Genomic DNA, 13,213 nt, shown 5'->3' with positions numbered 1-13,213 from the left:
TGATGAAAGTGGTCTACCCAAATGCATAGCAATAGATGATGCAACAAATGAATGGGTTGAGCCAGGATCAATAAGCACAGTAACATTTCTATCCAAAATAGAAAGTGTACCTGTCACCACTTCTGGTGTTGCTTGAGCATCCTGAAGTGTCATAGCAAACACTCTTCCCTGGGCTTGTGAACCACTTGTAACACCCTTACCTCCTCTTGATGAGTTCCCATGTGCAAAACCTCTACCAGAACCAGCAACACTGCCCACTGAGGTCATTCCTGTCAACATAGGACAATCTCTCCTCTGATGACCCGGCTGATGGCAATGATAGCACTCTTTTGCTTTCAAGATTGGACAATCCTTCTTCTGGTGACCTTCCTTTCCGCACTGAAAACACCCCCTGCCAGTACCACGTCCTCCAAAACTACCTTGTTGTACAGATTGTTATTCGGAAAACCCTTGACCTCTTCCAATACTTGATGTCTGGCCTTGAGATTCACCACCCCTTCCCCTTCCATACCGCGACCTTTGACTTTTTGGACTTGCAATTCCTTCACCTCCTCTTGACTGTGACGGCTCAGATCTATTTCTTTTGTATTATTCCCTTCTTTCTTGCAATTCTTTCACATCCCTTTCGGCAATCATGGCTTTATTCACAAGTCTGTTGTAATCTGTTTCCTCAAACACTGAAACTCTAGACTTAATAGCTGCTTCTAAACCATCCTGAAATTTTGTACATTTATCTTCTTCATTCTGTACAAACTTGGGTGCGAACCTCGATAAAGCTGTAAACTTAACTTCATAATCAACCACAGACATTCTATCTTGTTTTAGGAGAATAAACTCCCGTTCCTTCTCTTTTCTGTAAATTGGAGGGAAATATTTCTCATAAAAAGCTTTAACAAATGGATTCCAGAATATCACCTCTTTCTCTCTTGGAGTGAGCAACAAATGTTTTGTCGTGTCCCACCAATAACTAGCTTCATTTTTGAACATAAATGTAGCTAAGTTTACCTTCTGATCTTCTGCTGCACCCATCACTGCAAATATCGATTCCATTCTTCTTACCCACCCCTCTGCTTCTTCTGGTTTGGTAGTACCTGAAAATTCTGGGGGTGTTAACTTGATAAACCTCTCATACTCAGAGCCTTTCTTCCATTTCTGTTGTCTTTCTAGCCTTTCTTGTATCATCATTTGACTATAAATAGTTTGTTTTGTTCTGCCAAGTCTATTATAGCCTTTTCCATTTTCTGCATACCAGTTAAGCACTCCTGTTCTCTTCTCATACCACCCTGCATAGGTTGTTCTACTTCAGCCTCAACAGGAACATAAGTGGCTTCACCCTCAGTTCCATGATAACCACTTTCCCTTTCCATTTCTTTTTATCTGCAATGAATCTCAAATATAACAACATATATATGATACATAATCACCACTTATATCTGTTAGTATAACATTAAGTCAAATAAATGACTCTACTACACACTTCTTACTGCCACTGCCAGTCTAGACTCTTATGACCTCCAGAACCTAGAAAACCTAGGCTCTGATACCAAAAGTTGACACACCCCAACCCAATTTACATTATTAAACAAATTGAATAAATTGGAATGCATCTAACCATCTGCATTAACCTCCTTCAAATATAACGTCATCCTACATCAGAGCACCTGTTTAACAGTTTACAATTCAAAAACTACCTATAGGCCTGTTATGCAAATTCTAACAAACAAAAAATATTAATGGCAACTTATACTATTAAATTCTATTACAATAGTTACATATTAAACAAAAGACGTTCCATTGTTCTTTTTCCCATTCCCACTCAAAAATTCTAGACCTGGCAGTAGCGACCCAACCTTGTACCTGAAAAAAATATAGATATGGAAGGAGTGAGCTTAAAGCCTAGTGAATGCAACACTACTACATTAGAGTAATTTTAAACAACTATTATCTGATAGCTTCAATAAAACTTCATTAACATATTACATGCATTAAACTATAGTACTCTCTTTCTAGGCCAGAGTATGGACCTTATATATTATAGTACTCTCCTTCTAGGCCAGAGTATGGACCTTATTTAAATATGGTACTCTCTTTCCAGGCCAGAGTATGGACCTCATTTAAAGTACTCTCTTTCCAGGCCAGAGTATGGACCTTATATATATATATATATAGATGCATCTTCATTTCACATAAATGACTTCAATACTTCAATTTAACACATTCAAGTGTCAAACTTTCAGTGAATACACTCACCTTGACTACTTCCCAAGTTATTCACTTATCCTTTGATAGGGTCGAAGTTGTTTGCTCTTTCTCCTTGCCTGAACAATAGTATAACTATGTCATATTCATTTCTAAATATAATTGAACGACAATTATCAACTTCATAACAAATCCCAATTCCACACACAATTATAGTAGAAAGTATAACAAGACTATTATATTAACTTCAGCTCCACAATTTCTTCAACTAACAAGTACTTGAATTTAAATATTATAGTACTGGAATCAAGTAAAATAAATAAAATAGATGTAATTGTAGGTAGAACCATTTAACCAAATTGTCCATGGAAATACCACACAATAAACCTTCAATAGAAAAATTCTCTATCTTTAATATTGATAACCACAATTCCAAATAGAAATCTCGCCTCCTTCCTTTTACATTTTTTTCTTCTCTCTTTCTTGCTCTTTTCTTCTCTTTCCTCCTCACTCTCTCTCCAGCCCCTTCATCCCATGGGTTTCGTCTTTTGACTAATTTTTATGGGTTCAATACAATGGCTACAGAAACTAAAATTTTGTTTTCTCATATACAACTTTTCACCCAAAGCTTGCAAAACCCACCACTCAATCTCATCCTTGACAATAATAATAATAATTAAATATATATTAAAGTTATCAATATAGATAAATTTACACATACCCAACCAAATTTGTATTTCTTCATAGAAAACCACTCAATCAAGGATAGAAACAATTAAATTTAAAATATCATCAAAATGAATTAAATAGCTCAACTTGTGAAGAATAATAAACATATATATATAAATCAACTTCCATGTAAACAAAGATATGAATTCCTCTACCTTTACCATAATCTAGTGAAAAATTCTCTTTTCCCTCTTTTCTATCTTCCTCTTCTTCTCCGTCTTTTCTTCTTCTAGGGCTGAAAAATCCCTCCTTTGTTTCTATTTGTATTTTTATTTTTTTTCTTTTTCTTGTCCATGCAAATCTCTAGACAACGTGTCACTTAGATATAAATGTGATTTTCCCCTCTTCATGACTCATGCGTGTGTGTGTCAATTAGTAACAGCCTCCTTTGGAAGCATTTAGAATAAAGTGTATTACTAGATATCTACATACATGGGTGGGTGGAATATGTACTTGACCTGGTCAATAACTTACCCATATATATAAATAAATACTTGGTCAAACTTTAAAATAAAACATAAGTATATCAATATATATTAGAACCATCACACCACTTCCACCATTTATTACCTTCAGCACCAATGACCTTAGTAGACACCCATTCTCTAGTATCACACATATAACCACACACACGTACACATGGAATATTATCATTTTTATTATTTATTTTCTTACCATTGGCTGTCACCAACTTAATAAGTTTTGACACCAACTATTAACTTCACCATACAAACTACTACATAAAATATTCCATAAATTATGTCTAATAAAAATTAAATTATGCTAATAAAAATAATTATGTATTGGGGCCTTACATATTATGTCACTAAACCATTTTAATGTATAAAGATTAAATTTTTTAAAGAAAATGAGACTTTTGAGTTAAACTTATTCGAGTTTCCTTTGAGATCACGGAGAGTGTTCTAATGAGTAAAGATTGAATTAGTGAATAAAATTATCTCAATTAAGGTAGCTATTATGTCACTAGGCCATTTTAATGTATAAAGATTGAATCTTTGAAAGAAAATGAGAGTTTTGTGTTAAACTTATTCGACTTCCCTATGAAGTCGGGACGAGTGTTTTAATGACAAAAGACTGAATCTTTGAATAAGAGGTACAAAGATTGAATTTGTGAAAGAAAATGAGAGGTTTGAGTTTAACTTATTCGAGTTCCCTGCGAAGAGTGTTTTAATAACTAAAGATTGAATCTTTGAATGAAAAGACCTCAATCAAGGTACCTATTATGTCACTAGTCCTTTTTTTTGTACAAATATTTAATCTTTGAAAGAGAGAGAGATTTTTGAGTTAAACTTGTTTGAATTCCCTTGGACGTCCTAAAGAGTATTTTAATGAGAAAAGATTGAATCTTTGAATGAAAAATTCTCAATCAAGGTACCTATTATATCGCTAGACCTTTTAAAGTATAAAGATTGAGTCTTTGAAAGAAAATTAGAGTTTTGAGTTAAACTTATTCGAATTCCCTTTGACGTCCCGAAAAGTGTTTTAATGAGCAAAGGTTGAATCTTTGAATGAAATTACTTCTAACAAGGTACCAATTATGTCTCTAGACCATTTTAATGTATGAAGATTGAATCTTTGAAAGAAAATGAGAGTTTTGAGTTCAACTTCTTCGAGTTCACTATGTAGTCGTGAATTGTGTTTTAGGGACAAAAGATTGAATCATTGAATGAAATTACTTCAATCAAGATACCAGTTATGTCACTAGACAATTTTAATCTACAAAGATTGAATCTTTGAACGAAAATGATAGTTTTGAGGAAAACTTGTTCAAGTTCCCTATGAAGTCGCGAAGTGTGTTTTAATGACTGCAGATTGAATCTTTGAATGAAAATACCTCAATTAAGGTACCAATTACGTCACAAGACCTTTTTAATGGGTAAAGATCGAGTCTTTAAAAGAAAGCGAGGGTTTTAAGTTAAACTTATTCGAGTTCCCTTTGACGTCTCGAAGAGTGTTTAAAAGAGTAAGGATTGAATCTTTGAATGAGAATTCCTCAATCAAGCTACCAATGTAAAGATTGAATCTCTGAGTGAAATTAACACAATCAAGGTAACTACTATGTCACTAGACCTTATTAATGTATAGCGATTCAATCTTTGAAAGAAAACGACAATTTTAAGTTTAACTTGTTCGAATTCCTTATGAAGTGGCGAAGAGTGTTTTAAAGTCTAAAGATTGAATCTTTGAATGAAAATACCTTAATCAAGGTATTAATTATGTCACTAGACCTTTTTAATGTATAAAGAATAAATCTTAGAAAGAAAATGAGAGTTTTGAGTTAAACTTATTCGAGTTCCCTTTGACGTAACGGAGAGTGTTTTAATGTGTAAAGATTGAATCCTTGAATGAAATTACCTCAATCAAGGTACCTATTATGTCAATGGACCTTTTTAATGTATAAAGATTTAATCTTTGATTTAAAATGAGAATTTTGAGTTTAACCTATTCGAGTTCCCTAAGAAGTCGCGAAGAGTGTTTTAATGACCATAGATTGAATCCTTGAATGAAAATACCTCAATCAAGGTACTAATTTTGTCACTAGAACTTTTTAATGAATAAAGATTGAATCTTTAAAAGAAAATGAGAGTTTGGAGTTAAACTTATTCGAGTTCCCTTTTACGCCCCGAAGTGTGTTTAAATGAGTACAGATTGAATCTTTGAATGAAAATTCCTCACTCAAGGTACCTATTATGTCACTAGACCATTTTAATGTACAAAGATTAAATCTTTGAACGAAAATGAGAGTTTTGAGTTAAACTTATTCGAGTTCCCTTTAATATCACGAAGAGTGTTTTAATTAGTAAAGATTGAATATATGAAAGAAATTACCTCAATCACGGTACCGATTATGCCACATGACCTTTTTAATGTATAAAGAATGAATCTTTGAAAGAAAAAGGGAGTTTCGAGTGTAACTTATTTGAGTTCCTAACGTAATCTCGTAGAATGCTTTAATGACTAAAGATTGAATCCTTGAATGGAAATACCTCAATCAAGGTGCCTATTATGTCACTTGACCTTTTAAATGTATAAAGATTAAATCTTTGGAATAAAATGAGAGTTTTAAGTTAAACTTATAATAGTTCCCTTCGACGTCACGAAGGGTGTATTAATGAGTAAAGATTGAATCTTTGAGCGAAATTACCTCAATCACGATACCTATTATGTCACAAGACCTTTTTAATGTATAACGGTTGAATCTTTGAAAGAAAATGAGAGTTTTGAGTTTAACTTATTCGAGTACCCTTTGAAGTCGCGAAGAGTGTTTTAATGACTAAAAATTGAATCTTTGAATGAAAATAGCTCAACCAAGGTACCTATTGTGTCATTAGAGCTTCTTAATGTATAAAGATTGAATCTTTGAAAGAAAATGAGAGTTTTGAGTTAAACTTATTCGAGGTCCCTTTGACGTCCCAAAGAGTATTTTAACGTGAAAAGATTGAATATTTGAATGTAAACACCTCAATCATGGTACCTATTATGTCACTAAACCATTTTAATGTATAAAGATTAAATTTTTTAAAGAAAATGAGACTTTTGAGTTAAACTTATTCGAGTTTCCTTTGAGATCACGGAGAGTGTTCTAATGAGTAAAGATTGAATCAGTGAATAAAATTATCTCAATTAAGGTAGCTATTATGTCACTAGGCCATTTTAATGTATAAAGATTGAATCTTTGAAAGAAAATGAGAGTTTTGTGTTAAACTTATTCGACTTCCCTATGAAGTCGGGACGAGTGTTTTAATGACAAAAGACTGAATCTTTGAATAAGAGGTACAAAGATTGAATTTGTGAAAGAAAATGAGAGGTTTGAGTTTAACTTATTCGAGTTCCCTGCGAAGAGTGTTTTAATAACTAAAGATTGAATCTTTGAATGAAAAGACCTCAATCAAGGTACCTATTATGTCACTAGTCCTTTTTTTTGTACAAATATTTAATCTTTGAAAGAGAGAGAGATTTTTGAGTTAAACTTGTTTGAATTCCCTTGGACGTCCTAAAGAGTATTTTAATGAGAAAAGATTGAATCTTTGAATGAAAAATTCTCAATCAAGGTACCTATTATATCGCTAGACCTTTTAAAGTATAAAGATTGAGTCTTTGAAAGAAAATTAGAGTTTTAAGTTAAACTTATTCGAATTCCCTTTGACGTCCCGAAAAGTGTTTTAATGAGCAAAGGTTGAATCTTTGAATGAAATTACTTCTAACAAGGTACCAATTATGTCTCTAGACCATTTTAATGTATGAAGATTGAATCTTTGAAAGAAAATGAGAGTTTTGAGTTCAACTTCTTCGAGTTCACTATGTAGTCGTGAATTGTGTTTTAGGGACAAAAGATTGAATCATTGAATGAAATTACTTCAATCAAGATACCAGTTATGTCACTAGACAATTTTAATCTACAAAGATTGAATCTTTGAACGAAAATGATAGTTTTGAGGAAAACTTGTTCAAGTTCCCTATGAAGTCGCGAAGTGTGTTTTAATGACTGCAGATTAAATCTTTGAATGAAAATACCTCAATTAAGGTACCAATTACGTCACAAGACCTTTTTAATGGGTAAAGATCGAGTCTTTAAAAGAAAGCGAGGGTTTTAAGTTAAACTTATTCGAGTTCCCTTTGACGTCTCGAAGAGTGTTTAAAAGAGTAAGGATTGAATCTTTGAATGAGAATTCCTCAATCAAGCTACCAATGTAAAGATTGAATCTCTGAGTGAAATTAACACAATCAAGGTAACTACTATGTCACTAGACCTTATTAATGTATAGCGATTCAATCTTTGAAAGAAAACGACAATTTTAAGTTTAACTTGTTCGAATTCCTTATGAAGTGGCGAAGAGTGTTTTAAAGTCTAAAGATTGAATCTTTGAATGAAAATACCTTAATCAAGGTATTAATTATGTCACTAGACCTTTTTAATGTATAAAGAATAAATCTTAGAAAGAAAATGAGAGTTTTGAGTTAAACTTATTCGAGTTCCCTTTGACGTAACGGAGAGTGTTTTAATGTGTAAAGATTGAATCCTTGAATGAAATTACCTCAATCAAGGTACCTATTATGTCAATGGACCTTTTTAATGTATAAAGATTTAATCTTTGATTTAAAATGAGAATTTTGAGTTTAACCTATTCGAGTTCCCTAAGAAGTCGCGAAGAGTGTTTTAATGACCATAGATTGAATCCTTGAATGAAAATACCTCAATCAAGGTACTAATTTTGTCACTAGAACTTTTTAATGAATAAAGATTGAATCTTTAAAAGAAAATGAGAGTTTGGAGTTAAACTTATTCGAGTTCCCTTTTACGCCCCGAAGTGTGTTTAAATGAGTACAGATTGAATCTTTGAATGAAAATTCCTCACTCAAGGTACCTATTATGTCACTAGACCATTTTAATGTACAAAGATTAAATCTTTGAACGAAAATGAGAGTTTTGAGTTAAACTTATTCGAGTTCCCTTTAATATCACGAAGAGTGTTTTAATTAGTAAAGATTGAATATATGAAAGAAATTACCTCAATCACGGTACCGATTATGCCACATGACCTTTTTAATGTATAAAGAATGAATCTTTGAAAGAAAAAGGGAGTTTCGAGTGTAACTTATTTGAGTTCCTAACGTAATCTCGTAGAATGCTTTAATGACTAAAGATTGAATCCTTTAATGGAAATACCTCAATCAAGGTGCCTATTATGTCACTTGACCTTTTAAATGTATAAAGATTAAATCTTTGGAATAAAATGAGAGTTTTAAGTTAAACTTATAATAGTTCCCTTCGACGTCACGAAGAGTGTATTAATGAGTAAAGATTGAATCTTTGAGCGAAATTACCTCAATCACGATACCTATTATGTCACAAGACCTTTTTAACGTATAACGGTTGAATCTTTGAAAGAAAATGAGAGTTTTGAGTTTAACTTATTCGAGTACCCTTTGAAGTCGCGAAGAGTGTTTTAATGACTAAAAATTGAATCTTTGAATGAAAATAGCTCAACCAAGGTACCTATTGTGTCATTAGAGCTTCTTAATGTATAAAGATTGAATCTTTGAAAGAAAATGAGAGTTTTGAGTTAAACTTATTCGAGGTCCCTTTGACGTCCCAAAGAGTATTTTAACGTGAAAAGATTGAATATTTGAATGTAAACACCTCAATCATGGTACCTATTATGTCACTAAACCATTTTAATGTATAAAGATTAAATTTTTTAAAGAAAATGAGACTTTTGAGTTAAACTTATTCGAGTTTCCTTTGAGATCACGGAGAGTGTTCTAATGAGTAAAGATTGAATCAGTGAATAAAATTATCTCAATTAAGGTAGCTATTATGTCACTAGGCCATTTTAATGTATAAAGATTGAATCTTTGAAAGAAAATGAGAGTTTTGTGTTAAACTTATTCGACTTCCCTATGAAGTCGGGACGAGTGTTTTAATGACAAAAGACTGAATCTTTGAATAAGAGGTACAAAGATTGAATTTGTGAAAGAAAATGAGAGGTTTGAGTTTAACTTATTCGAGTTCCCTGCGAAGAGTGTTTTAATAACTAAAGATTGAATCTTTGAATGAAAAGACCTCAATCAAGGTACCTATTATGTCACTAGTCCTTTTTTTTGTACAAATATTTAATCTTTGAAAGAGAGAGAGATTTTTGAGTTAAACTTGTTTGAATTCCCTTGGACGTCCTAAAGAGTATTTTAATGAGAAAAGATTGAATCTTTGAATGAAAAATTCTCAATCAAGGTACCTATTATATCGCTAGACCTTTTAAAGTATAAAGATTGAGTCTTTGAAAGAAAATTAGAGTTTTGAGTTAAACTTATTCGAATTCCCTTTGACGTCCCGAAAAGTGTTTTAATGAGCAAAGGTTGAATCTTTGAATGAAATTACTTCTAACAAGGTACCAATTATGTCTCTAGACCATTTTAATGTATGAAGATTGAATCTTTGAAAGAAAATGAGAGTTTTGAGTTCAACTTCTTCGAGTTCACTATGTAGTCGTGAATTGTGTTTTAGGGACAAAAGATTGAATCATTGAATGAAATTACTTCAATCAAGATACCAGTTATGTCACTAGACAATTTTAATCTACAAAGATTGAATCTTTGAACGAAAATGATAGTTTTGAGGAAAACTTGTTCAAGTTCCCTATGAAGTCGCGAAGTGTGTTTTAATGACTGCAGATTGAATCTTTGAATGAAAATACCTCAATTAAGGTACCAATTACGTCACAAGACCTTTTTAATGGGTAAAGATCGAGTCTTTAAAAGAAAGCGAGGGTTTTAAGTTAAACTTATTCGAGTTCCCTTTAACGTCTCGAAGAGTGTTTAAAAGAGTAAGGATTGAATCTTTGAATGAGAATTCCTCAATCAAGCTACCAATGTAAAGATTGAATCTCAGAGTGAAATTAACACAATCAAGGTAACTACTATGTCACTAGACCTTATTAATGTATAGCGATTCAATCTTTGAAAGAAAACGACAATTTTAAGTTTAACTTGTTCGAATTCCTTATGAAGTGGCGAAGAGTGTTTTAAAGTCTAAAGATTGAATCTTTGAATGAAAATACCTTAATCAAGGTATTAATTATGTCACTAGACCTTTTTAATGTATAAAGAATAAATCTTAGAAAGAAAATGAGAGTTTTGAGTTAAACTTATTCGAGTTCCCTTTGACGTAACGGAGAGTGTTTTAATGTGTAAAGATTGAATCCTTGAATGAAATTACCTCAATCAAGGTACCTATTATGTCAATGGACCTTTTTAATGTATAAAGATTTAATCTTTGATTTAAAATGAGAATTTTGAGTTTAACCTATTCGAGTTCCCTAAGAAGTCGCGAAGAGTGTTTTAATGACCATAGATTGAATCCTTGAATGAAAATACCTCAATCAAGGTACTAATTTTGTCACTAGAACTTTTTAATGAATAAAGATTGAATCTTTAAAAGAAAATGAGAGTTTGGAGTTAAACTTATTCGAGTTCCCTTTTACGCCCCGAAGTGTGTTTAAATGAGTACAGATTGAATCTTTGAATGAAAATTCCTCACTCAAGGTACCTATTATGTCACTAGACCATTTTAATGTACAAAGATTAAATCTTTGAACGAAAATGAGAGTTTTGAGTTAAACTTATTCGAGTTCCCTTTAATATCACGAAGAGTGTTTTAATTAGTAAAGATTGAATATATGAAAGAAATTACCTCAATCACGGTACCGATTATGCCACATGACCTTTTTAATGTATAAAGAATGAATCTTTGAAAGAAAAAGGGAGTTTCGAGTGTAACTTATTTGAGTTCCTAACGTAATCTCGTAGAATGCTTTAATGACTAAAGATTGAATCCTTTAATGGAAATACCTCAATCAAGGAGCCTATTATGTCACTTGACCTTTTAAATGTATAAAGATTAAATCTTTGGAATAAAATGAGAGTTTTAAGTTAAACTTATAATAGTTCCCTTCGACGTCACGAAGAGTGTATTAATGAGTAAAGATTGAATCTTTGAGCGAAATTACCTCAATCACGATACCTATTATGTCACAAGACCTTTTTAATGTATAACGGTTGAATCTTTGAAAGAAAATGAGAGTTTTGAGTTTAACTTATTCGAGTACCCTTTGAAGTCGCAAAGAGTGTTTTAATGACTAAAAATTGAATCTTTGAATGAAAATAGCTCAACCAAGGTACCTATTGTGTCATTAGAGCTTCTTAATGTATAAAGATTGAATCTTTGAAAGAAAATGAGAGTTTTGAGTTAAACTTATTCGAGGTCCCTTTGACGTCCCAAAGAGTATTTTAACGAGTAAAGATTGAATATTTGAATGTAAACACCTCAATCATGGTACCTATTATGTCACTAAACCATTTTAATGTATAAAGATTAAATTTTTTAAAGAAAATGAGACTTTTGAGTTAAACTTATTCGAGTTTCCTTTGAGATCACGGAGAGTGTTCTAATGAGTAAAGATTGAATCAGTGAATAAAATTATCTCAATTAAGGTAGCTATTATGTCACTAGGCCATTTTAATGTATAAAGATTGAATCTTTGAAAGAAAATGAGAGTTTTGTGTTAAACTTATTCGACTTCCCTATGAAGTCGGGACGAGTGTTTTAATGACAAAAGACTGAATCTTTGAATAAGAGGTACAAAGATTGAATTTGTGAAAGAAAATGAGAGGTTTGAGTTTAACTTATTCGAGTTCCCTGCGAAGAGTGTTTTAATAACTAAAGATTGAATCTTTGAATGAAAAGACCTCAATCAAGGTACCTATTATGTCACTAGTCCTTTTTTTTGTACAAATATTTAATCTTTGAAAGAGAGAGAGATTTTTGAGTTAAACTTGTTTGAATTCCCTTGGACGTCCTAAAGAGTATTTTAATGAGAAAAGATTGAATCTTTGAATGAAAAATTCTCAATCAAGGTACCTATTATATCGCTAGACCTTTTAAAGTATAAAGATTGAGTCTTTGAAAGAAAATTAGAGTTTTGAGTTAAACTTATTCGAATTCCCTTTGACGTCCCGAAAAGTGTTTTAATGAGCAAAGGTTGAATCTTTGAATGAAATTACTTCTAACAAGGTACCAATTATGTCTCTAGACCATTTTAATGTATGAAGATTGAATCTTTGAAAGAAAATGAGAGTTTTGAGTTCAACTTCTTCGAGTTCACTATGTAGTCGTGAATTGTGTTTTAGGGACAAAAGATTGAATCATTGAATGAAATTACTTCAATCAAGATACCAGTTATGTCACTAGACAATTTTAATCTACAAAGATTGAATCTTTGAACGAAAATGATAGTTTTGAGGAAAACTTGTTCAAGTTCCCTATGAAGTCGCGAAGTGTGTTTTAATGACTGCAGATTGAATCTTTGAATGAAAATACCTCAATTAAGGTACCAATTACGTCACAAGACCTTTTTAATGGGTAAAGATCGAGTCTTTAAAAGAAAGCGAGGGTTTTAAGTTAAACTTATTCGAGTTCCCTTTGACGTCTCGAAGAGTGTTTAAAAGAGTAAGGATTGAATCTTTGAATGAGAATTCCTCAATCAAGCTACCAATGTAAAGATTGAATCTCTGAGTGAAATTAACACAATCAAGGTAACTACTATGTCACTAGACCTTATTAATGTATAGCGATTCAATCTTTGAAAGAAAACGACAATTTTAAGTTTAACTTGTTCGAATTCCTTATGAAGTGGCGAAGAGTGTTTTAAAGTCTAAAGATTGAATCTTTGAATGAAAATACCTTAATCAAGGTATTAATTATGTC

At 31.9% G+C, this 13,213-nt stretch overlaps 1 protein-coding gene across 1 annotated transcript; it reads right to left on the bottom strand.

Annotated features, from left to right (window-relative positions):
• Nucleotides 1–588: 588 nt before the first annotated feature.
• Nucleotides 589–1,367, bottom strand: LOC132287696 (uncharacterized). The gene is made up of 2 exons (XM_059789794.1): nucleotides 1,250–1,367; nucleotides 589–1,091 (listed from the first exon to the last, which is right to left on the bottom strand). Exons 1-2 carry the CDS (start codon nucleotides 1,365–1,367, stop codon nucleotides 589–591), a joined length of 621 nt encoding a protein of 206 aa, XP_059645777.1.
• Nucleotides 1,368–13,213: the final 11,846 nt, after the last annotated feature.

Source organism: Cornus florida, unplaced genomic scaffold (genome assembly GCF_030987335.1).
Source record: "Cornus florida cultivar Cherokee Brave unplaced genomic scaffold, ASM3098733v1 CherokeeBrave_3.0.0_Hap2_scaffold_1, whole genome shotgun sequence".
In the NCBI taxonomy this organism is placed as follows: domain Eukaryota; kingdom Viridiplantae; phylum Streptophyta; class Magnoliopsida; order Cornales; family Cornaceae; genus Cornus; species Cornus florida.
This window is presented reverse-complemented; position numbering and strand designations above follow the sequence as displayed.